Source organism: Mytilus californianus, unplaced genomic scaffold (assembly GCF_021869535.1).
Source record: "Mytilus californianus isolate M0D057914Y unplaced genomic scaffold, xbMytCali1.0.p SCAF_7, whole genome shotgun sequence".
NCBI lineage: Eukaryota > Metazoa > Mollusca > Bivalvia > Mytilida > Mytilidae > Mytilus > Mytilus californianus.
In genome coordinates, this window is record NW_026262723.1 from 106,195,104 (window position 1) to 106,221,462 (window position 26,359).

The window sequence follows — 26,359 nt, forward strand, 5'->3', positions numbered from 1 at the left end:
GAAGATCAGTGAAGTAGGGACTTGTGGACTGGAGAACTACTTTGATCCTTATTGAAGTTCAGTGAAGTAGGGACTTGTGGACTGGAGAACTACTTTGATCCTTATTGAAGTTCAGTGAAGTAGGGACTTGTGGACTGGAGAACTACTTTGATCCTTATTGAAGTTCAGTGAAGTAGGGACTTGTGGACTGGAGAACTACTTTGATCCTTATTGAAGTTCAGTGAAGTAGGGACTTGTGGACTGGAGAACTACTTTGATCCTTATTGAAGTTCAGTGAAGTAGGGACTTGTGGACTGGAGAACTACTTTGATCCTTATTGAAGTTCAGTGAAGTAGGGACTTGTGGAATGGAGAACTACTTTGATCCTTATTGAAGTTCAGTGAAGTAGGGACTTGTGGACTGGAGAACTACTTTGATCCTTATTGAAGTTCAGTGAAGTAGGGACTTGTGGACTGGAGAACTACTTTGATCCTTATTGAAGTTCAGTGAAGTAGGGACTTGTGGACTGGAGAACTACTTTGATCCTTATTGAAGTTCAGTGAAGTAGGGACTTGTGGACTGGAGAACTACTTTGATCCTTATTGAATTACAAGTATCTGAAGGACCACTAGGAATTTTGATCTGTATTGGGCCTTATTTTGATCTGTATTGGGCCTTTTTGTAGTGTTGAAGATAGATTTGGGATCTAAATAAAAAAATGATAGATTTTTTATGCTTTGCCAAAATGTAGTTTACAAAAAGGTCGCACATTTTTTTTTCAATACAGGAAAAAATTTAATTTGTGGGATAGATAAAAAAACTAAATAATAGACTAGTAAAATAAAACATGAGAAGATAGTTCTTATAATGTGCTTTCAGAAAAAAAATAAGGGTCCCAGTGCTTGTTTTTTAATTTATTGCACATTTTTTGTAAAATTAAATTATATGAGTTATCTCCTTTATTATGATAAAGTTAGAAATATTGAATCAAGCAAAAATGTTCTGTATTTAAAAAAATCTTAATAATATGATACATGTACATCACACAACTGGCATATTCAAATGAAAAATCTTTAAAAAAATAAATTGCATCGCACACAAAATTTGCATACTTTTTGAAAGATCTAAGATGATTGTTTTTGGCTATTTTACAAGCCCAAGATTGCTGAAAACCCTCAATTTACCTGAAGGGATTTAATAGAAAAGTGAAAAGGTGTTAAATATCTGAAGGACCTATTTTGTAAGTTTCTTTCTCTGATATGTCAATTGTTCACTTTCATTGTTCAGCAACTGTTTGAAAGAAATGTGTTAGATATTCTGATTTTTACTGGTCTTTTGCAAGTGCTCACTGGATTTCTAATCTGACTGCTTATCGGCTATTATAAACAATGTTTATGAATTTGTTTTACAGATTACAAAATGACTTAAAGAAACCAACAATGACTTTGTAAAATGGCAAACAGAAGTATGACCAATAAAATCAAAGACCTTCCGTAAGTAATTGTGTCATATTCATGCATTGAAAAAGTTATTACACTTATCACAAAAGTAGGTCAAATGGAAAGAAAGAAACAGACATTGTCTTTTGGTTTCTTTTTCCTCCTTTTCAGGTTAAAGAAAAAGTAGTATATGTAAATGAAGCAGGAACTATTATAAGCAGATTACACTGAATAAAACTATTTCCTTTATTTGTTTCTATTTTTTTTCTCTTAAAAGTCGTGCATACTATTTCTACAAAGTATCTTTCAATTAGATATAAAATCTTTTCAAATAAATTATTATTGAATTTGATTACTAGGTAAATTTCATTCACTTGAAGTCAAAAGAATGAACTGTCCTTGAATACTGTTGATAAATATAAACAAAATGAAAGCTAATATTATAAAAAAAAAACATTATCACAGTTAATTAATACAAAGTTTTCTATATTTATTTCTGCATAAAAGAAAAATAGATTTAAGCACCATCTTCAGTATGCACTAACATATAAGAGGGGGCCTCGGTGACTGAGTGGTCTAAGTAGTCGAACTGCTGTATCACTAGACTGTCAACACAGGTTGTGAGTTAGAATCCCGCACGTGGCAGGTGCGCTCGACTCCAATCTTAATTGACTAGGATTGTCAGTTTTCCTACTGAAGGTCGGTTGTTCTCTCTGGACACTCTGGCTTCCTCCATTAATAAAAACTGACCGCCACGAAATAGCACAGTAGTGCTGAAAGTGGCGTTCAGCACCAATCAACCAATATAAGAGTTGTCTCCCTTGATACACTTTAAGAAATACTCTCCTTAAGATATAAATATCTTCAAGCTTGTATTGATGACTGATTCACACATCACATCTTGTTTATGTAAATTGAACATTACCTTGGTCTGGCTCCTTTTGTTGTTGGTCTACCTTTACCTTTGTCTCACTTCTTTTAAAACCTTTTTGACATGCAACCATTGTATACCTTTGACTGGCTCTTTTTGTAGTTGGTCTAACTTTACCTGGGTCTCACTCCATTTTAAACCATTTTGACATTAAACTATGGTATACATGGCCTTTCAGTCATAAAACTTTACTCTGTCAGAGTAAGTGCTCTAACACCGAATCCAGTATTTTTGACTGGTTGATTTCTGTGTCTGAGTATTCAAAGTTTTATGATTGTAATCATTGTGGTGATAAAAATTTCGTAATCAGACTCAGAATACAACCAATTAAAATACTGGATTTAGTGTTTTGAGAACACATTTTTTACTCCGAGTACTGAGTAAAGTTTTATCAAGGAATATAGTGTTATGAAGTGGCTGTTTCTGTATTTGCCCTAGTATAGATTAGATGTTAGCTGTATTTGGCCAGAGACGTGAAGAGTTGAAGGCCAATACAGCTTATCGAGTATCCATACCAGGGCAATACAGAAACAGCTAGTTCATAACACTTTATTAAATGTTTCTAATTTTTCGATCTAAGAACTGACCATGAAGCAGGTTTGGGAAATCATATTTGAACTTATCTTTTCCAAGTTATGATGCATTTTTGTCAATATTGATAAGATTTCTGATTGCTCTTCCAAGTTGTGCTTAATCTATGCTAATGCAATTTATTTTATCTACCACATATAAATTAGCTGGGAAGAATAAATCAGACTTTTAGTCATTCTTATTCTTAAAAGTCATCTATGTACAGAAATGGAACTGTGATGTTAATTAAAATTTCTACTTAGAAAGGCTATGGAATATTTCCGTTCAAATGGTAAAAAACACTGAACATAATTTAATCTTTTTTTAAATGTTATATCAAGTTACAAAATGATAAAAAATGTATCTTATGCATCAAAATAGGTCCTAAATTTGGTGAGGCATAATAAAAAATTGCTGTCGAAAGTGAATGTATTTTCTTTATTGGACCAGGCCAAAAATGCTGTATTAATATTAACAGAGCAATTTCATCAGTATTGCACATGCTGATTTATCCATATTAAGGCTGATTTCCTCATACATGTATCATTTAAGAAAAAAACTTACATACAACATTTGATTTTTAAATGTAGATTATGAAATGGAGGTATTGTTATAGATATTTTTCTTTTTAGATGGTATCATCCAAATGTAGACAGACATACTGCAGAGAGTTTATTGCTACAGAATGGTGTTGATGGAACATACATGTTACGTGATAGTTCTAAGTTAGGAGATTATGCATTGTCAGTAAGGTGAGATTTATACATACATGCTCTATGAAAGATCAAACCCTAAGTTACACATTGTTAGTTAGGTGAGATTTATACATACATGTTCTACGAAAGATCAAACCTTAAGTTACACATTGTCAGTTATGTAAGATTTATACATAAACAGTCTATGAAATATCGGACAGATCCAAGCTTTATGTTACCCAGTGTCAGTAAAGTGAGTGTTATATGTACCTGTTCTATGAGAGATCTCAACTTTAAAGTTATCCAGTGTCAGTAAAGTGAGTGTTATATGTACCTGTTCTATGAGAGATCTCAACTTTAAGTTATCAAGTGTCAGTAAAGTGAGTGTTATATACACCTTTTCTATGAGAGATCTCAACTTTAAAGTTATCCATTGTCAGTAAAGTGAGTGTTATATGTACCTGTTCTATGAGAGATCTCAACTTTAAGTTATCCAATGTTAGTAAAGTGAGTGATATATGTACCTGTTCTATGAGAGATCTCAACTTTAAATTTATCCAGTGTCAGTAAAGTGAGTGTTATATGTACCTGTTCTATGAGAGATCTCAACTTTAAGTTATCCAATGTTAGTAAAGTGAGTGATATATGTACCTGTTCTATGAGAGATCTCAACTTTAAAGTTATCCAGTGTCAGTAAAGTGAGTGTTATATGTACCTGTTCCATGAGAGATCTCAACTTTAAAGTTATCAAGTGTCAGTAAAGTGAGTGTTATATGTACCTGTTCTATGAGAGATCTCAACTTTAAATTTATCCAGTGTCAGTAAAGTGAGTGTTATTTGTACCTGTTCTATGAGAGATCTCAACTTTTAAGTTATCCAATGTTAGTAAAGTGAGTGATATATGTACCTGTTCTATGAGAGATCTCAACTTTAAAGTTATCCAGTGTCAGTAAAGTGAGTGTTATATGTACCTGTTCTATGAGAGATCTCAACTTTAAGTTATCCAATGTTAGTAAAGTGAGTGATATATGTACCTGTTTTATGAGAGATCTCAACTTTAAAGTTATCCAGTGTCAGTAAAGTGAGTGTTATATGTACCTGTTCTATGAGAGATCTCAACTTTAAGTTATCCAGTGTCAGTAAAGTGAGTGTTATATACACCTTTTCTATGAGAGATCTCAACTTTAAAGTTATCCATTGTCAGTAAAGTGAGTGTTATATGTACCTGTTCTATGAGAGGTCTCAACTTTAAGTTATCCAGTGTCAGTAAAGTGAGTGTTATATTTACCTGTTCTATGAGATATTTCAAATTTAAGTTATCAAGGGTCAGTTAAGTGAGTGTTATATTTACCTGTTCTATGAGATATTTCAAATTTAAGTTATCAAGTGTCAGTAAAGTGAGTGTTATATGTGCCTGTACAATGAGAGATCTCAACTTTTAAGTTTTCCATTGTCAGTAAAGTGAGTGTTATATGTACCTGTTCTATGAGAGATCTCAACTTTAAAGTTATCCAGTGTCAGTAAAGTGAGTGTTATATGTACCTGTTCTATGAGAGATCTCAACTTTAAAGGAGTAGGTCCAGTAAGACCCCCTTTTTGGCCCCAAAATATAGCAGTTTTACAAAATTGTTAAAATGTAAACTTTAAGTTATTTATTGGTAAGAAGAATGCTTCTGCTACATAAATATGGGCTGTTTTTGACAATACAATGCACATATATCGGGTACTAGCATCCTTTAGTCAGGCTAAATTACTGAAATCTTCACAATTTTAGCATTTTAGTTAAATTTTTGACGGTTTCCGTCTAAAATAAAAGTGGCCGCATTTGTGTTCATTCTTAATATTGAAATGTAAGTTGTATTTGATGATAATACATAACATATATAAAGGTTGAGGATGAACACGGATGCAGCCACTTTCATTTTTTACAAAAACCATCTGAAAAGTGACATTTTTGGCATATTTGATATATTTTTCTTATTTAAGCTTGAATCGGAGCGTTTTTAATGACTAAATCAGTTAAAATCTTTCACATAAACTAATAGAATCAACTGAAATAGACACTTTAGTGTTCAAAAAGTGTCCAAAATCCTTCGTCATATGAACCTAAAATTTGAGGCCAAAATCGACCCTTACCGGACCTACTCCTTTATCCAGTGTCAGTAAAGTGAGTGTTATATGTACCTGTTCTATGAGAGATCTCAACTTTTAAGTTATCCAATGTTAGTAAAGTGAGTGATATATGTACCTGTTCTATGAGAGATCTCAACTTTAAAGTTATCCAGTGTCAGTAAAGTGAGTGTTATATGTACCTGTTCTATGAGAGATCTCAACTTTAAGTTATCCAATGTTAGTAAAGTGAGTGATATATGTACCTGTTTTATGAGAGATCTCAACTTTAAAGTTGTCCAGTGTCAGTAAAGTGAGTTTTATATGTACCTGTTCTATGAAAGATCTCAACTTTAAGTTATCCAGTGTCAGTAAAGTGAGTGTTATATACACCTTTTCTATGAGAGATCTCAACTTTAAAGTTATCCATTGTCAGTAAAGTGAGTGTTATATGTACCTGTTCTATGAGAGATCTCAACTTTAAGTTATCCAGTGTCAGTAAAGTGAGTGTTATATGTACCTGTTCTATGAGATATTTCAAATTTAAGTTATCAAGGGTCAGTAAAGTGAGTGTTATATTTACCTGTTCTATGAGATATTTCAAATTTAAGTTATCAAGTGTCAGTAAAGTGAGTGTTATATGTGCCTGTACAATGAGAGATCTCAACTTTTAAGTTTTCCAGTGTTATCTTAGTGAGTGTTATATGTGCCTGTACAATGAGAGATCTCAACTTTTAAGTTTTCCAGTGTTATCTAAGTGAGTGTTATATATGCCTGTACAATGAGAGATCTCAACTTTTAAGTTTTCCAGTGTTATCTAAGTGAGTGTTATATGTGCCTGTACAATGAGAGATCTCAACTTTTAAGTTTTCCAGTGTTATCTAAGTGAGTGTTATATATGCCTGTACAATGAGAGATCTCAACTTTTAAGTTTTCCAGTGTTATCTAAGTGAGTGTTATATGTGCCTGTACAATGAGAGATATCAACTTTTAAGTTTTCCAGTGTTATCTAAGTGAGTGTTATATGTGCCTGTACAATGAGAGATCTCAACTATTTAAGTTTTCCAGTGTTATATGTACATGCTCTCTGACAGATCCAAACTTGAAGTTATCCAGTGCAGTGGGAAATCTAGTGACAAAATATAACCTCCCATGTAAACGGAAAGCTTTATCTTTTCAATGTTTGTCTCGTTTTAGCAAGTAGGCTATTAATTGAAATTCAAAATTTTCATATAAATTTATCATTTCCCTCCTAAAATAGCAAAAGACGAGAACAGCAGACAATACGAGCTTTGCGTAAACTGTTTTAAAATGTTGCTATGCGAATAAATACCTGGAATACCAACTTCATTTTATATTTCTATTGGCTGGATACATTTGTACCTCTCTGAAACATGCCAATTACATTGTATCCTTATATGTATGCAGCTAGATTTGAGAAGTTCAGGGGAAAATTCCAATGGAATCGATTGATATGCAGCAAGGATTAACACTTTTGAAATTAAGTTACTAAGCTAATTCAAATGGACCTTATACCGATGTAAACATTGAATGTGAATAGATTGAGAAGACCGCAAATACATGTACAGAAATCGAGACAACCTTTTCTTAAAATTGTTTTAGAAAATATTAAAAATTTTAAATGGATAACCTACTTTTAAATTTATAAAAATAATCTTTAATTTTTTAACCTTCACAGAAAAGAATTTAAATTGTAATGTTCACAAAAAGAATATATTTTTATATTTTTAAGACCTGAAAAATAGGTATATTATGTGAAATTGTATCATGCTAATAAGGACTATTAGGAACACTCTGAAATCATTTAAACAGAAAGATCTTTAAATTTTGTATGTACATGATTTTTTTTTCCAATTTTTCTTTCCAGTATGTATCAAAGATTAACATTTTTGAAATTTCATTTTCACAAGCTTCTAATGCAATTATCTCTGTAAATAATGAACTTAAAACATCGTGCCTTTGCATGCATATTTCTAATAACACAGTACATGTATAACAAATAATTTATTTAAAATGTACGATTGTTGTTTAGAAAAAACTTTTGATCAGTATCGTCACCAGCATTGTTTTACTATTGATTTTCTCAACTTTGTCAAAAGAAGAGTGAATTTTTTATTTTTCTCAGCCCCTAAGTGTTAGTAAAATGAGTTATATGTGTACATGCTCTCTGACAGGTCCAAGCTTTAAGTTATCCAATGTCAGTAAAGTGAGTTTTATATGTACATGATCCCTGACAGATCCAAGGTTAAAGTTATCCAATGTCAGTTTAGTGAGTTTTATATGTACATGCTCTCTGACAGATCCAAGGTTTAAGTTATCCAGTGTCAGTAAAGTGAGCTTTATATGTTCATGCTCACTGACAGATCCAAGCTTTAAGTTATCCAGTGTCAGTAAAGTGAGCTTTATATGTACATGCTCTCTGACAGATCCAAGGTTTAAGTTATCCAATGTCAGTAAAGTGAGTTTTATATGTACATGCTCTCAGACAGATCCAAGGTTTAAGTTATCCAATGTCAGTAAAGTGAGTTTTATATGTACATGCTCTCGGACAGATCCAAGCTTTAAGTTATCCAATGTCAGTAAAGTGAGTTTTATATGTTCTTGCTCTCTGACAGATCCAAGCTTTAAGTTATCCAATGTCAGTAAAGTGAGCTTTATATGTTCATGCTCTCTGACAGATCCAAGCTTTAAGTTATCCAATGTCAGTAAAGTGAGCTTTATATGTTCGTGCTCTCTGACAGATCCAAGCTTTAAGTTATCCAGTGTCAGTAAAGTGAGCTTTATATGTACATGCTCTCTGACAGATCCAAGGTTTAAGTTATCCAGTGTCAGTAAAGTGAGCTTTATATGTACATGCTCTCTGACAGATCCAAGCTTTAAGTTATCCAGTGTCAGTAAAGTGAGCTTTATATGTTCATGCTCTCTGACAGATCCAAGATTTAAGTTATCCAATGTTAGTAAAGTGAGTTTTATATATACATGCTTTATGAAATGTATAAACTATTAGTAATACATGTTCAGTACATTGAGTTTTTTATGTACCTGCTCTCTTACAAGTCCAAGCTATAAGTTATAAATGTATCTTCAGTAAGGTGAGGCTTATACATACATGCTTTGTCAGCACATGTAATAGTTTAATGAATGTACAAACAGAATAATAAAAGTTTGTTTTCATATGCTCATTCCCAGAGGTTTCATTATCTTTCATAATGACTGGCACTTTTTCCATTTGGTTGTGGTACTTTTCACATATATTCCATGAATACCTTATAAAAATTCCTGAATTCAGGTGGTACTTATCAGTAGCACATAATGGTTAAAGTACTGGTCACCACCTCCTAAAGAATGGCCTGAATTTCTTTTTTTTTCCCATCTAGCTCTTCATTCATGTCTTCTCCAGCAATGGATTGATGAAGTTTGAATGTAAAACGTATCCATAAAAAAATACCTCTTATTAAAGCTAAATTCTTGAGCAATGAGAGAAAAACTAAAATACTAGTCACAACAATTAACTGCACCATTAATAAACAGACAGATCAACCAGGAAAGATAACATAGCAACCAACATAATCACATTACAGATCATCCTTTTAGATTTCAGAGAGTTGAAAAATGATATTCATGTGATATTTATTTTGTAAAGTATACAGATATGATATCCAGACGTTTGTAACCATTGTTTTGAACCTTCAGTTTATATTTTTGATTGTAGATGTGATCAGGCTGTTAAACATTTCCCTTTAACATGGACTGGAACAGTATTTAAGTTTGGTCATGGAGAGTTCGGCAGTGTTGATGAATTACTGCATCATTTCACAAATAAACCTTTAATCGGATCTGAATCAGGTAATTTGGTATTGGTACAAATTGAAATGCCATTTCTTTAATAATTTTACTTAAATATGAAGGTGTAATACCACCATTGATTTTCCCCTCTTAGTCTTTGTTAAATTTGCACTTTTCAAAAAATTGTGCAGAACTTATCTTTGTTTCAAATAAAGAAATACTTGGCATGAGTAAAGTTTTATCCTGTCCAGTACTATAGACAAATTTTCACATAACATTTCATTGCATATAAGAAAAATAACCATCACTGGAAGTTAACCAATCAAATTTTCACCCCTTTTTTATACGCCCATTAACGGGACGTATTATGGTATACCGTTGTCCGTCTGTCTGTCCGTTCGTCATCAACATGTCGGACATTAACTTAAAAATACTTTAACCAATTTGCATAAAACTTTGGTGAATTGATTATATCTATTGACGTGAGCTCCCTTTTGTTTTTTATAAATTTTAGATTTTACATTTCCGAGTTATTGGGTTTTATTCATTAAAAAAAGGGGGATTTTCCAGTTTTTGGACAATAACTCAAGTATGCTTTCACCAACTTGCAAGAAATTGTGGTGAATTGTTTATATCTATTGACATAAGCTCCCTTTCGATTTTTATATATTTTAGATTTTACGTTTCCGAGTTACAGGGTTTTATTCATAAAAAAAGGGGGATTTTCCAGTTTTCGGACAAAAAATCAAAAATGCTTTCAGCAGTTCTTATGAAACTTTGGTGAATTGTTTATATCTATTGATGTAAGCTCCGTTTAGAATTTTATAAATTTTTCATTTATCATTTCTGAGTTATGGGATTTTATTCATTAAAAAAGGGGGGACTTTCCAGTTTTAGGACAATAACTCAAAAATGCTGTCAGCAATTCTCATGAAACCTTGGTGAATTGTTTATATCTATTGATGTAAGCTCCCTTTACATTTTCATAAATTTCTAATATGACATTGAGAATTAATTGAACTTTATTTGTTTATAGTCTGACAACAGATTTAATAAGTATTGCGCAACAGCACAGTGTATTGCACAACAGCAAGAAATCTTTAATTGAATATGAATTCAATTCATATAACCAATTTCAAGTTCTTTGACTACAATTATTCAGAAACCTATAATATGTCAAATATTTAATTACAATCCAAATTCAGACCTGTATCAAGCTTGAATATTGTGTCCATTTTTGCCCCAACTGTTCAGGGTTGGACCTCTGCGGGCGTATCCAGCTGCGCTCAGCGAAGCAGTTTATTTCCTGTGTACAAGCTTTAGTAACCATGTAACCTCAAGTTTCCAAAATATTCTATAGAAACACCAAATAAAAAATCAATGGTGCTTTGAAACACCCAAGATGTATGTTTATGACTCATAAATTTTTTACTGCAATGAAATATAGGATTAATTTCCTACAACTGTCAAATTCAAGGGAATATTTTTTTCGACCCTTTTTCGTATGCAACCGGTATGAAAATTTGAAATTTATTTATGTTTAACGTATGAGTGAATCCACATGCACCTGAGTAAAGATTTAAATGTGTATAGGACTATCTCATTCTTTTAGCAGAATGTTACCTTTACTTACTTTTAATCTTTATTGCCTACTGAATGACCTAACTCGTCCTGACAATGCATAAAAAATATTACTGCTTCCTATGAAATATATTTTTTATACCAATCTGCCTTCATTATTACATTAACATGAAGCTGTTTATTATCGTACTGCCCAAAAAAAGGTCATCTTGACTCATAATTTATAGGTTTGTTCAAGTAGGAAATGTGAAATAATTTACAAAATAATGAATTTACTTTGTATTGGCAGTTAAACAGTTTATAAATTTCTCATCAAAAGAAGATAGTTTTATATACATTTTAATTTGGGTTTTTTTTTAAGTTTGTGTTGTCCCAAAGAATAGATCTGTCCTTTATGTTTGACTTTTTCAATAAAGTTGATGTATATTATGAAATAATTATGAAACATTCTATGTTTTATTTAAAGATAGTTGGAATAAAATATTTAAAATACTTTTTTTCAGGGCAAATGACATTACTCAACTACCCATATCCTCGCAATATAGAGGAACCAAATGTATATGATACTATTCGTGTTCATGCTGAGTTCAGTACAGCATCAGAAAATCTGAAAGGTCCAGAATTCTCAGTAAGTACCACATAATGTAAAAATACCTCAGTGTGAACTATTTCCCCTGCATAATTACCAACTGAAAAAGTTCTTCCTTTATAGTGAAAACTATGTCTCCCATGCATAATTATCAAAAGAAAAAGTTCCTTCATGGTGAAAACTATCCAGCATTAGTAGCAAAAGAAAAGGTTCCTCCTCAATGTAAACTATGTCTCCTCTTCAAAAAGTACAGAAAACTGTTTTTACGAGTAATGGTTTACTTTTAAATTTAGCTTTAGTTCAAGCATGCTTGAATTGATTCTATAATATTAGTGAATTATAGGGCAGGTAAGTAATTTTTAATGCAATGTTTTTTGGAACTACAGCACATTGGGTCCTGAAGTGGCAAACATGTTGATGGTATTAAGTAAAAATTACCGTGTGGCAACTGTGGGCTTTATAGGTTTTATTTCCATAATATATGGTTGATAGCTACAGTTGAAATAAGGAATAACAATATTGTGTTGGAAGAGTTGTTACTGTCAAATCTCCAGTTCTAATGCATTACTAGTAAATAAAATAAATTTTTTGTGATATCCTGGAAATCTCCAGTGCGATTTGCACAATGTTGTTGCCTTTGGCTACGATAGTCTTGTTAAAATTGATGGCAGACATCGTCCAATAAGATTTAAAAAGTGGTGATACAGATATTTTTGTATTAAAATATTTTATACATGCAATCATTAACCTACCTGATAGTGGATAAGGAATTGATAGATACAACATTTAAATTTAGGTATTAATAAAAGGGCAAATGTCAAGGATACAGCCCAGATAGGGTTTTGCTCATTGTTAAAGGCCATACAATGACCTATAGTTGTTAACTTCTATGTCATTTGGTCTCTTGTGGAGAGTTGTCTCATTGGCAATGTTACCACATCTTATTTTTATTTAAATTAATGAAAATAGACATTCAGAAGCTTTCAACAATTTACAAGAACATACACCATAGTTCTTTGTTTTCCTAAGATGACTAACTATCTTGCACATCAATACATTCTTAGACAAAATTGTGAGACAATTCTAACCACTGACTAGATTTCTGATTTCAGATAGACACATGTTATGTTTGTTAACTATCAATATCTTATGAAAGGCAATTTAGTCTTAAAGTGCTGTGCAGTAAAATAATTTCTTTTGTAGATTAATTCTAAAGAAGGATATCTTACAAAACTTGGAGGCGTGTTTAAGGTAAGCAAGTGGATATTGTGCTTTTCCAACACCTTTAAACACAAAAAAAAAATATAAAAAGATAAATACTGCTTCAGACAAGTAAAAAGATGGAGACAATGTTAAATTAGATATCTTTAAGGCTTGATTACATGGAATTGTGAATTTAATTAAGACAGGTTTTTTAGTCAGTTAACAAAAAATAACCTCAAATGAAACAGTGATCTTCCCAGGCCGTTTTATCGTTAAATTAATAATTATTTTGAAGATGCTATTTTTTCTTGTCTCTATACATTGCCGCAAAATCGATCGATGTCCTAATTTTTTAACTTTCATCTAATTATCGCTTGTGATCATAAAAATTATATCACCTATAATCGTAATCCCTTCAAGTCAGACAATAGATGCAATTAAGAGTGATTAGATAGGTGTTAATTGCCCACTGGTTGGATATGAATACCCCAAGCTGGCACTTATGACATGACTAATAAGATGTGGTACAAGTGTAAATATGGACATCGAGAAAATGGAAATCATTAACAATTCAAAATCTACATTTGCATCATGGCAGAACCGTCTCCTAAGAAAGAAAAACTACGCAGGGTACTTTGATGTTGCCAAATTGGTTGACCAAACCAAGTTGTACAATTACTCAATTTTTATCAGGTCGATGAAACAACAATTTTTCATTTATAAGTAAAGAAATTCAAAGGTATAAATGATTTATTTCTTTAGAAAAGGGGTGAAAGCATTGACTTTACAGATTGGTTGTAGCTTATTTCAAACTAACAACTTTTTATGAAGTATTATCATTCCCTTCCAATGATTGTTGCCCGAGAGCGTACATTAAACACTCTGAATTTCGGCAAAAATAAGTTTGTTGCTTCATTAGAAAGTGATGAAAATTGCCTTTAGTTAATGTTTCGTCCATTTATTGCATTAAATGCGTCATATTTATTCCAAATCGCTTGTCAAAAATTATTTATTTTTGTAAATTTTTCTTTGACCGCCATTATAATATTTGTACAAACCAGGATCGGAGGCGGGATTCATCGGAAGCGGACCAGCTATGACCGAAATCTGCGTTCTTACGATAATAACTACAGAAGCACAAATGGGACAGCTGACAGAAGAATGATGATCCCAAAAGGGAAAATTACCCATTCCACATACATTAACAGACTATTTGTTAGATCTCCTTGTTAAATGTATTTATTTCTATGTAAATAGATATAAGAAGATGTGGTATGAGTGCCAATGAGACAACTCTCCATCCAAGTCAAAATTTATAAAAGTAAACCATTATAGGTCAAAGTACGGTCTTCAACACGGAGCCTTGGCTCACACCGAACAGCAAGCTATAAAGGGCCCCAAAATTTACTAGTGTAAAACCATTCAAACAGGAAAAACAACGGTCTAATCTATATAAAAAAAGAGAAACAAGAAACACTTATGAACCACATCAACAAACGACAACTACTGATTATCAGATTCCTGACTTAGGACAGGTGCAAACAATTGCAGCGGGTTTAAACGTTTTAATGGTACCAAACCTTCACTCTTTATCTGAAACAAAAGTGTAACATCACAACATAGAAAGACACACTATAAAATATCAATTGAAATGGCTTAACTCAATCAAAAGACATATTAACACCATTGAACATACACTGAACAAATAAATTTGATCTATGATACAATGTAAATACAAAATAAATAAACGAAGGGAAGAATAATTAAAGTAACATGTTTTACCGCTGTGAAATGTTAAACAATTTAAGAAAAACAATATGCTTGAACAAAAATATCAGCCAATTGCAATAACTTCAAACACAGGTATATGAAAATAATTTTGTTGTTGGGTATACCTGTACAGTTCAAATGGAGAAAGGAAATATTTTTACAAAATAAATAATTTTGATGTTCAAAGTACGAAGAAGTGAAAATTTATAGTAATACCAAACACTTATCAAAGCTGGTATATAGACCAGATATAACCCTGAATAACATTAAATAACAAAAAAGCATTACAATTGGTATCAACAGGTCAAATAAACAAGAAAGCATGATTTGAGAGTATTCGCAGTTACTGACAGCTAGTTAAAAGCCAAAAACAATTAATAATAAAAAATCATGCATCAGAGACTAAAATCACCTAAAACACATCCCAGGGATTTAGTATTAACGTCATGGACAGTCAAAGAAGACATGACTTGTGCAATGTGCATTGTTTCAATTTACTGATTAAAGTTGCTTAACTTTGTTAAAAAAGATATATATCTTTTTAATGAGAAACAACAGGAAACAATGAATTTCATTAACATGATAAATAGAATAATTTTTAATTGAATTTTTATTAATATGATACTTCCTTTTCCTTTTTGATATAAAAAAGTTTTTTTTGTGCTAGATATTTAGTTGGTAGTTTCTGACAAGAGGAAAAATATAAATGTGTAACTATAAATGAATATTTAAGACATAAAATGAAACAACTGTTATACTTTAATTGTATTCTCGGGTATGAATTGAACAATATAAAGAATAATTAAATGAATAGGACATGGCCCTTTACATTATTGTAAAAACCCAACATTCAAGTGAGTGAACAAGCACTTATCTTTTGAGTCTCACCACTTCTCCCTATCAGTTTCAAAAAGAAGGTCACTTCTCCCTATGATTCTGAAGTAGTGTGAGCCCTGTTACCATGTGTTTATAATTATTATTATTTAAGTATAAAGTAAAAGAACTTACTATTTTATTCTTAATATAGACATATAGACACATTTGCACACATATAAGTTAACATATACTTAAAATAAGGTAAACATTACAAAAAGAAAATACAGCATCGTCGTGACGCAACAACTGACATTGAAAAAAAATACTATTTATTTATTTACCCCAAATGTGATGCTATCCAAAATTTCTGGAGAGAACACTATAAAAGGAATCTTTCTTTAGATAGAAATAAGATGTTGTATGATTGCCAGTGAGACAACTGTCCACCAGAGACCACACTGTTCTTATCTAGATTTGTCAAACACATTCTACCATTTACCTGGGCATTTCTCATTACCTTAATGGCTTAGAATATCTAATATACCTTTAGAAACAAATCATCAAAGATACCAGGCTTTTAATTTTGTATGCCAGACTCCTGTTTCATCTACAAAGGGAGACTCATCAGTGATGCTTGAAGAAAAAAAATTTAAATGCCAAATAAAATACTAAGTTGTGGAGCATTGAGGGCCACAAAATTATGAAAGACAAGAAATTAATTTGGCAGAAATTTAATATATTGCATAATAAAGTTATAATGAGGAAAAAAACTTGACTTGACAAATAATATTTGATACTTCAGACATGGAGAATTAGATGGTTTGTTCTTCAGAAGAATGAATTGAGGTATTTTAAGGACAAATTCGACAAGCATCCTATACGATCTGTAGATTTACATGAATGTAAAGAGTGTGAAAGAGACTCCAGTATTAAAGGAAAATTTAATGTATTCAGGTTGGTAGTTTTATTCACATGTTTTAGTAACAAGGGGAATGTTCATCCTTGAGACAGAATACACAGTGATATGGAAATGCATTAGTTTATCACACTGCAATTCTAAATAATATAGTATGTTAAAATATCTGCTGTAACTCAAAAGGTAGCAAAAAATTATAACCATTTAGACATCTGATGATAAAGTCATCATGCCTTCTGAAACTCTCCGGGTTCTCCTCCATCCTCCAATGAAAACTGGCTGCCGTGAAATAGCCAATAGTGCTGAAAGTGGCATTAAACACCAACAATCAGTCAATCAATCTTAGACTCTTATATTAGTTGCTTTACGTCCAAATAGATTTCATACAGCAATGTCATGAACAGGAAAAAAAACCATAAGCTGATGCAAGGGCCAAAATAAATCATTTTGCATAACAGAAAGTAAATCAAACATTTTAATCATGTTTCAAACTGTAAATGAGTGAATTGATATTAATCCATAAAAAATATTATCCCCGGCTTAGTATATTTCTAGGATTCTGATTGGTTAACGCACATCGTTACAAAACCCATAGCCCCTGGGTGTTGCTTACCCATATCCCCGGACGTTGCTACCCATTACATCGGGGAATTTCAAGCGTGTTTTCCTTAGTTCCATGGTTGTTCCTTATGAAACATCGAATTCTGTAGATTTTCCATGATGTCTGTATAATTAAATATTTAATCCACTAACGATTTTATCTTATTATATCGATTATTTGCACACATTTTAGTAAATCGTCACTATGCAGCCACATTGTCAATGAATGGTACTACTGACCTAGCTATGCAAATGACCCACGTTGACGTCACACCGTTTATGATGTAACTCTCACAACATTGCGCGCCAAATTTGACCCATTTCAGTTTCTCTGTCTCTAGTTTAAAAACGTCTTATATATGTCTACCTGTAGGGTTCTACCAAAGGTAGTACCCTACACCCCGTTAAAAATATGTCAAATTCCCAAATTTCAATAAAAGATATTTAAAAAATGAAAAAAAAACGTTGCTTTCACGTTTAACTTTGTGGTCGAATTTCTCTAAAAATCGCCAGATTTAGACTAAGAACGGGGATAAATTCGTTATCTACGTTCATATCCGTAGATATGGATATTTTAACACCCTGAAGTATCCAAGTACACAATGATGAAACAACAGTATATATTTAATACAGAAGATTGCAAAATCATTTAGGAATATTCAACTATATTTTAGGTTAGTGTTTGCATGGAGAACTTTTTACATGTATTCATCCACAGATCAAGAATCCAATGACTGGGTTCAGCTCATTAACTGGAAATTGGTAAGAAAATAGAATATCACTGAAAAATTTCTTTCGTGCTTCTATGTTGTTATTGGGTTATGTTTACTTTGAAATATACTCAATGTCTTTTTAGATGTAGTGATTTCAATTATTACTTTTCAGGGACATTTGTGAACTGGTTTTAAATTTCCAATTGCTTGCAACCATGATTAGTTTTACATATCAATTTTGAATGTGGATCAATGCACATTTGCTAGACTAATAGTTATTTGTAAATATGTACAGTACACAATTTGTGAAGACTAATGTCATACATTGTTGCTAATTATGAAGATATGCTAGAAATCATAGCCTGTACATTGCAGAAACGACTGACCTTACATTTTTATATGAATTAAGAAGATCTTGATGTAAATATCAATAAGACAGTAATCCAGAGAAATAATACAACAAAGACATCAAGAGATCAACATACATTCTTTGGAGAGAGAGGGGCTTAGAGTGATGGCTTATTTGACTACTTATGGTTGTCTTTCTGACAAATATCCAACATCTCCTTTTAGTTCATGATAAGTAAAGCACAGCTGAGATATCTGATATAACTGCAAGATGTAGGATCTTTCCCTTGAGTTGAATACTGTAGATCTTGATTATAAAGATTCAGTAGAAATCCTTCTTTGGTCAAATATGATAATGTATTACTGCCCTGTCCTGAATGTGCTTTATACAGGCATTTGTAACTCTTCAGATATTCTGCTTCAGTGCCACAAATGATATCAATAGCAATGAGAATTAAAGTTAAATAGTAATTCTAGAAAGGAGGCAGAGGCCATGTTATTTACAAAAGAAATAGGTCACTTATGGTAGCAAAAATGGATTAAAATCATGATTACATTCCTGTAAAAGGGAAATGTAAAAAAGTCTTACTATTATGTAAATTAAATTAAGTCTTTTTATAATCTGAAGACACATACTTTATAAAGCTTACTTTTATTGTGTAATAATTAGTTTTCTAATGTTACAGAGGCGGATAAGAGAAGCAGGTTATCTTCCAAGGAATAGCTGACCAAACAGTTGATTTTGTTAGTGAAATTTAATTTGTGAGAACAATTGTGAACTATTTTGTTAGTTATTTATGGAATATCATTCTTTAACTGAAATTGTATAATACATGTATAAAGGACAGCTCATCATTTCACAATCTTAAGCATTTGGCATTTATTTTGTATGATTAATAACTTTGTAAACAATGTATGTCCAGCAAAAGGCAGAATATTAATTTTAGATGGATGTATAAAGAATGAATGAAACCACTCCTTTACATTTTTAAAAACCAAATTTTAAACAATCCAAAGATGGAAAATTGTATTCAAGTATTTTTTAAAGCACTGCCAAAGTTTATTTTATTAATTTTGTTTTATATACATGTAGAAACCATGTGCAATCTCAACTGCCTATCATCAAAGTCTGTAGATGTATTGGTAGATTTTATTTTGCTCAGAGAAAATAATGAAGCAGCTTTGCTTTTTGTTTGTTCATTTAACGTATTAAGAATCTTTATGAAATTAATCACTCTTTTATGGTAATATATATTCAGCAGGATATCTGTTATATCCACACATATTGAAATATATATCCAAGTTTATGTAAATTGATGGCAAGCTCAATATTTGTCAATTTCATTCCAGTATTGCTTTCTATATGATTGTTTTTGTATTTTGAATGTAGCTGTGATCTTTGATGCCAGTTTCTTGGTAGAATATTTATCTCTCTCAAAGATTCTATGCCAAAAAAAATTTTTTACTAGTCTCATCTTCACCTGCCTTTTTTTTTAATTTGCAAAAAGCATAATATATTTATTGAATTTTTTGGCTTTGACCAAATATGTCTTAACTGCAAAATACTTTGTTTTATAATTGATTTGAAAGATACTGTATGTTTATTAATTAAAATGTGTTGGTATTTTTAAACTATTAGTATATTTTGATTTTTATTTAAATTAAGAGTATATACTAAGAATCATTTTTTCACTTTCTTTTGTCTGATTTTACAGTTTTCTAGCTTGCATATTGTTTTTGGTTTTACTTACATGATAAAATTTGCCGAATTTTCTGAAGATAGAAAATTTGTTAAAATATATGAAATGTAATTTTTTTTTTCGTTGCAGCTACCTTTGTCTTCTTTGAACATGTTAAGATAAATGAAATTGTCGTTATTAGAGACCCTATATAAAGAAAAGCTAAATTTACTATTATGTTTACTCTCTTTAGAATTGAATGTAAAATTTTTACTTCATAATGTCAGAATATTTCTCTTATAACCCTAACCAGTAGTCATATGATTTATGTACGGGTCAGTATCTAGTGCAATAAAATTATTAGAGTACAAATATATCTTAAGGCGTTGAGAAGTACGTTTCAGGTTAATACATTGAATGATGTTATTTTGTTTTTACATATATTCTCCAAGACAGTTTACTTTCAAATCGAAAGGCTATGTAGAAATGAATTTTCTTCAGGGGTTAATTTTGGGCTAATTTCCCTATGAAGAAAAAAAATCGCAAAATTTCCCCTTGTGTAAATTGGATCTTTAAGGAAGATGAGGATCATTGTTGTGAGTATGAAAAAAACACCCTTCAAACAGATTAGGTAAAAATTGAACCCCTGCAAAAAGCACTTTACAAAAAGTGGTACATACTTCCTGCTGTTTTTACAAATGAATTCCTGCTCCTGCTATTAATACTTATGATAGGTTCTCCTGCTAATAATACTTATGATAGGTGCTCCTGCTAATAATACTTATGATAGGTGCTCCTGCTAATAATACTTATGATAGGTGCTCCTGCTATTAATACTTATGATAGGTGCTCCTGCTATTAATACTTATGATAGGTGCTCCTTCTATTAATACTTATGATAGGTGCTCCTGCTATTAATACTTATGATATATTCTCCTGCTATGCTCACTTATGACTAGATGCTTCTGCTATGCATAGTTTTATATATTTTCTGCAGTCTATTCTTATAAATAGGTTATAATGTTGTCTGTGCCACTGCTTAAATATGAAGTTTTGTTCTTTTAAGTAATGAAATATTGTAAGGCCTGACAAATAGGAACATGAAACTTTACTCAGCTTATCAAGTAAAAAATCTGTCCAAGTTTATAAATAGCACCAATCACAATAAACTTATGACCCTATGTATGCTGTACAAGAGGATTAAATAGAACATGATAGTATTTGTATTTTGTTCTATGAACTTTTTAAGAAATGAAAAAAATGAGAGGTGTTAATTCAGAATTTGTTAGAATAAATATCTTTTTAAGATACCAGGTACTTAAGTTGGACGCTTTCAATGTTAAGAAATTCTTAAAGAAAACTCTAGCATGTGGAACTGCATATGAATATTGAAAAATTGACAAATGTTACTTTTACACTCTCCAAAATATAGCAAAATCAAATATCCTTCTTTTGGAAGTACAAATGTATAGAATGCACATAAATATTGCCAAAAGAGTTCAATAATTACATTGTTAATTCTCATTAGGCCACAAAAATTAATTATCTGTTTGTTATTTATTGACTCCAATCATCTTTTAGTGGGTAAATAGGTTTGTTAATTATTTCTGGCCTTTTGAATTTGTTATTTCTTAATTTTGATCAATTCCTTCGTATCTGTGATTATATCCTAGCTTTAGTATGATAGTATGTGTTTTGTGTTTGTTTTGTGACCATGTAACTTACAAGTCATTTTCATCCTAGTAATGTTTATATATTTTCTATCACAATATTTTTGTTAACTTTCCTAGTTTCAATTTGTTAATTGCCAACAATTTTGTACTTTCTTATATGTTATATGAAATATATTGTTTGTTTATATATTAAGTAGAAATGTCTCTAGAGTGTTTTGTGAATTTAATCTTTGAAAAAAGAAAGTCATATTAACCATATTGAAAACTTTATTATAAATACAAATGTCTAGAATTCTAAACCTTTCCTGTTGATATTTTCACTTGTAAGAATAATGTTTGGGAGGAGATGAAGGTTTTGTTCCTTCATCCTAGTTAAGGTTAAGATCTAAGCCACTACAATCATAAGAAATTTACCCTTTGTCAGTTGATGCATTGTGTTAAGTGACAAAGGTTGAAAGCCTTCATTCAACAAATGAATTGCTATTGGTAAGTTTTGTAATAAGGTTCAGATCTCAGCAACTACAATTCATAGCGGAATTTTTTTGTCAGCTGTTAATATTTTGGTTTGAATGACCTACATTTCACTCTTGATTGCATTGGTGTGTAGTATAAATTCTAGAATGATATGATGTAGCAAAATTGATATTTTATGAGATAACTATGTTTTTGAAAAAAATATCAAGACTTGTTTATGTCATAGAGAGGTTATGTCTGTCTAAAACACTCTAGCTTTCATCTTACTGCCACTTAAAGTGTTTAACTTATTTTAAATATAAAACAAATACCATTTTTATAACCACATCATCCATAAAAGATCTCAATCTGCAGCTGGTTGTACGAACATGGCATTAGCCTAATGGTTCATTAAGTCTTCATTAAGCCTTTATGATGCATTAGGCTAATGAAGATGTAATGACTCATTAGACTAATGACACGTTCGTACAACCGGCTGATGATCTCTTAATGTAAAAGTACCACAAATGAATAAAGACAAAGTGTAGCCAATTATCTTTATATGTTGATCTCATTGAATTAATCAGAATAATAAAAGTGCAAGTTTTTATTATTGGGATTACAAATATTTTCATTAAGGGCATATAAACCACTTGTATTCCACATTGAGATTAATTAAATATTTAAGGTTTACAAGAAAAACAAACAGTTTTCTAAGTGAAAATCATGATGGTTAACATTGTTTGGGAAAAGTTTTATGAGACTTTGCATGACAATATCGTGTTTTTCAGTATCATTTTGGAGGAATTTACTTATTACTTTGTTGATTATTCCAAAATGTCAACAAAAAACAAGAAATAAAAAATAGTAGGACAAGTGATTATCACTACACAGATATTCAGGCCAGAACCATAGAAAAATATGGCAGAAAGTGTGACATGTTCAGCAATTTTGTTCATGTGATGTTTAAGTGGTTTCTTCATCATCATGACAATTTGCATTCAACTGCATACTTTAAAAAAAATAGCCTAAATAAATATGCATGTTATTATCTCCCCTGATACTGCTGGAAATGCCCTCAAGTAAATGATACTTTCGGCATACCTCATTTCTATAGCATTTACGAATGTATATTTCTAAAGCATTTATGATCGAGTTGACATTATCAGTTTTTAAAGATAGTCAATGACTTACTGTATTATATATTTTCTATATTAAAGTTGGCCAGTATGTGTAATCATTGGTTTTGATTTAGTCAAATTTAACATACTGTGGATTCATTATTCTTCGTGGTAAACCAAATTTTCATGGAATTCACGGGTATTGGCAAACCACGAATATAAATGTTCAACGAAGTTTAAATTTTCTATAGGCTTGTATTCAGACTTTGGCAAAACACGAAAATCAAATATCCACTAAAGTACAAGTTTTCCCAATCCACGAAAATTGGTACCCTCGAAAATAAATGAATCCACAGGAGTTCATTTTAATGATGATAATGAAAGTTTGTTAAGAATTTAAAATATTTCAAGAAAACTTATGTAAATTTGCAAGAACTGTTGAATTTTGTGGGATTTTAAAGGAATTATATTTAACTGAGACAAATTGTTATTATGCATGGAGTTCAGTGTATCTGAATAATTTTATAACAACTTTTTAACTGTTATACTTATGTTATTCAATTGTTTATCTTCTTTAAACGTATAATTGAGTCAAGAGTAAGATTATTTATGCATGTTGTGATATGTATAAGTATTTTGTCAACCATCAAATATTTTGTATGATTCCAATTTTGAATTGTATATTTTGTGTTTTTTTTAATTTAGATGTACACCAAATTTTTATGTAATCATTTTTAATCAATATTTGGATTTTTTTTTATTTGATGTAAGGATTAACTTTCACCATACATCCCTTTTTGCAAAGGCTTCTCAAAATTTCTTTTTCTTTTTATATTATTAATGTTTATAAATTGAGCATATACTACATTTTAACAAAAGTCACAAATTACAAACTTATGTTAACTTGGACACCAGTTATTGTATGATTTTATACTCAGACTCATAATAGGGTGAATTATTTCTTGCCACTTATCAATTAAATTTGGAATTTTACTTACAACTATTGAAACATTAGTTTCTAGAGATTAAGAGAAAAAAAATCTATGCTATCCAAGTTCATGGTATATTTATACGGTATTGCCTCTTAATATGTGGATCACTGGCATTACATTAATAGATGAAATTTATATCTTTATTTTTCAAATTTTTCAAAGAAAGATCATTTTTATAAACCAGAATTAAGTTATTTATAACTATACGAGTGTGTTAGAATAGCTTTCATTGTTGAACAATCCATGACACATTATAATTACTAGAACTTTATGTAGTGCCTTTCTATCATGTGATTGTGTAGTGCTGTTTAATGTTTTGTTACAATCAAATCTCTAGTCACATGACAAATATATTACCATATATGGAGTGTTCAAAGATTATTTCCTCTCAGCCACCCATAAGGACTAAATTACAGGGTATATTGTGTGGTGTTCTGTTGCCTTTTGTGTATAATGAATCACTTATGGAAAAATGAAAGCCTCATCAGGATAAGTCTTTACCAAAAATTAACTTTTCCTGTAGCTAAAATGCCTAAAACCATCAAACCAATGAATTATACATCAAAACCTTTGATTTAAAAAATGCATGAATTTTATGGAACCGATAGATATATTTGGTTTAAATGAGGTTCAAGGATAGGAATAGTTCAAATTGATGTAAATTTTACATTCCTTAGTTAGTAACAATGTAGCTGTAAGACAATATATATTGAAATATTTTAGGAGGATGCTGATAAATAATATTCATAGCAGGATGTCATGATATTAAATTTTCTCAGGTTGATATTTACATCAACTGAAAGGTTTTTCATTTTTTTTATCAGATTTAAACATATTTTCTACATGACAAAGTTATTGTTATGACATATGTTTACATCTGGCTATTTTTGGTTAAGTTACAACCAGAAAAAGACAAAAGTTAAAAAGAAGTTATAATGCACAAAACAGTTGAATCATTCACATTTTTTTCATAATTATAAAATATTATCTGCAGAACAAAAAATAAAAATTTTGGTGTATTACTGCACCTCTTAATTTGGTAGTAAGGAATTAGGCAAAGCCAAGGAGATATCATTACTGATACAGACATAAGTTTAAATGATACTTAAGTATTTTATGCATGGAAAACTTATTGGTGGAGAGGAAATAAGTCAGTTGTAATATATATTTGTGCATGTTATGCTGTTCAGAAGGAGCAGTGAATCAGCTTTATATGGTAGTATATTATTATAAAAGGTTGCAATATGTTTCTGAGATTCAGTTGTGGTTATGTCATTAAAATTATATCAGAATATATATATATTTGTTGTATTTAATGCTGAGAACTGTTTGCCTGGACTAGGACACCAAATGGTTGTATTCAGGTAAATTTGTAAGTCCCCTGATTTCAGACAAAAGCTTGACAGTAAATTGAACAACGATCATGAAACTCATACGGGTGAAATATTGAGGATGGCTGAATGATTCTATCAAGGTTAACTTTTAAAAATTTCATTTCTTTTTAACTTTTCTGCTGACATTGATCATGGTTTGTTACAAAGTGGATGTTTATTGGTTACCCCATGTCCTGTCTTGAGGCTGACATTGATCATGGATTGTTACAAGGTGGGTGTTTATTGGTTACCTCTGTCCTGTCTTGAGGCTGACATTGATCATGGTTTGTTACAAGGTGGGTGTTTATTGGTTACCCCCTGTCCTGTCTTGAGGCTGACATTGATCATGGTTTGTTACAAGGTGGGTGTTTATTGGTTACCTTATCCTGTCTTGAGGCTGACATTTTTCTGATCATATGTGAGGTGATAATCTCATGATTAATAGAATATACGAAAAGATGCATCATTGTAAACAAAAACTTATTCAGCTTGTTATTAAATCTACTTTTATACATTTATTTTGATTGTTCTGTTTATGGAACAAACAAGGTCCTGCTACAAATTTTAAGTTACAAAAAATGCAACCTCACTCAGGAATTTAGGTTATGAAATATTTGTAAGAAACTATCCCTTTCCAATTATAGAAGTGAACAGTGACTGACATATCACAGCAAGAATGAGAAAAAAAATTGGTCCATTAATGATGTACAGTAGTACAAAATGGTCTATTAAAAAAATTGTAAAAATGGCAACCCTTCTCAATTAACTTGTAAAATATCCTACTGGATATGCACTTTCACCAGACAGAACTGTCATATAATTATAAAATTATAGACAAACTATATAAAGAATATTTTCTTTGTCTACCTCTACCACATCAGCTTCATTTAATACTAAATGGCTTTACATGCAAGTTATACCTTTTCCTCAGATGTGACATCACCGTTTAAAACTTATCACCAAGTTTTTACTTGCACGAGCATCATGACGAGTGCCACATGT

At 31.0% G+C, this 26,359-nt stretch overlaps 1 protein-coding gene across 4 annotated transcripts in view; it reads left to right on the forward strand.

Annotated features, from left to right (window-relative positions):
* LOC127709363 (dual adapter for phosphotyrosine and 3-phosphotyrosine and 3-phosphoinositide-like) overlaps positions 1 to 25,282 on the forward strand; it is a 29,449-nt gene extending 4,167 nt beyond the window's left edge. Inside the window, exons 2-11 of one of the 4 annotated variants that reach the window (XM_052214855.1) lie at positions 1,391 to 1,472; positions 3,552 to 3,671; positions 9,457 to 9,590; positions 11,615 to 11,739; positions 12,904 to 12,951; positions 16,292 to 16,443; positions 17,680 to 17,767; positions 18,753 to 20,479; positions 20,564 to 20,591; positions 20,648 to 25,282. In XM_052214855.1, coding sequence (XP_052070815.1) covers positions 1,432 to 1,472; positions 3,552 to 3,671; positions 9,457 to 9,590; positions 11,615 to 11,739; positions 12,904 to 12,951; positions 16,292 to 16,443; positions 17,680 to 17,767; positions 18,753 to 18,794 — 750 coding nt within the window. In that variant the 5' untranslated portion in view covers positions 1,391 to 1,431 and the 3' untranslated portion in view covers positions 18,795 to 20,479; positions 20,564 to 20,591; positions 20,648 to 25,282. Of the gene's footprint in view, positions 1 to 1,390; positions 1,473 to 3,551; positions 3,672 to 9,456; positions 9,591 to 11,614; positions 11,740 to 12,903; positions 12,952 to 16,291; positions 16,444 to 17,679; positions 17,768 to 18,752; positions 20,480 to 20,535 lie in introns of all 4 variants that reach the window. The other 3 variants (XM_052214856.1, XM_052214853.1, XM_052214854.1) reach the window with 3 other exon arrangements.
* Positions 25,283 to 26,359: the final 1,077 nt, after the last annotated feature.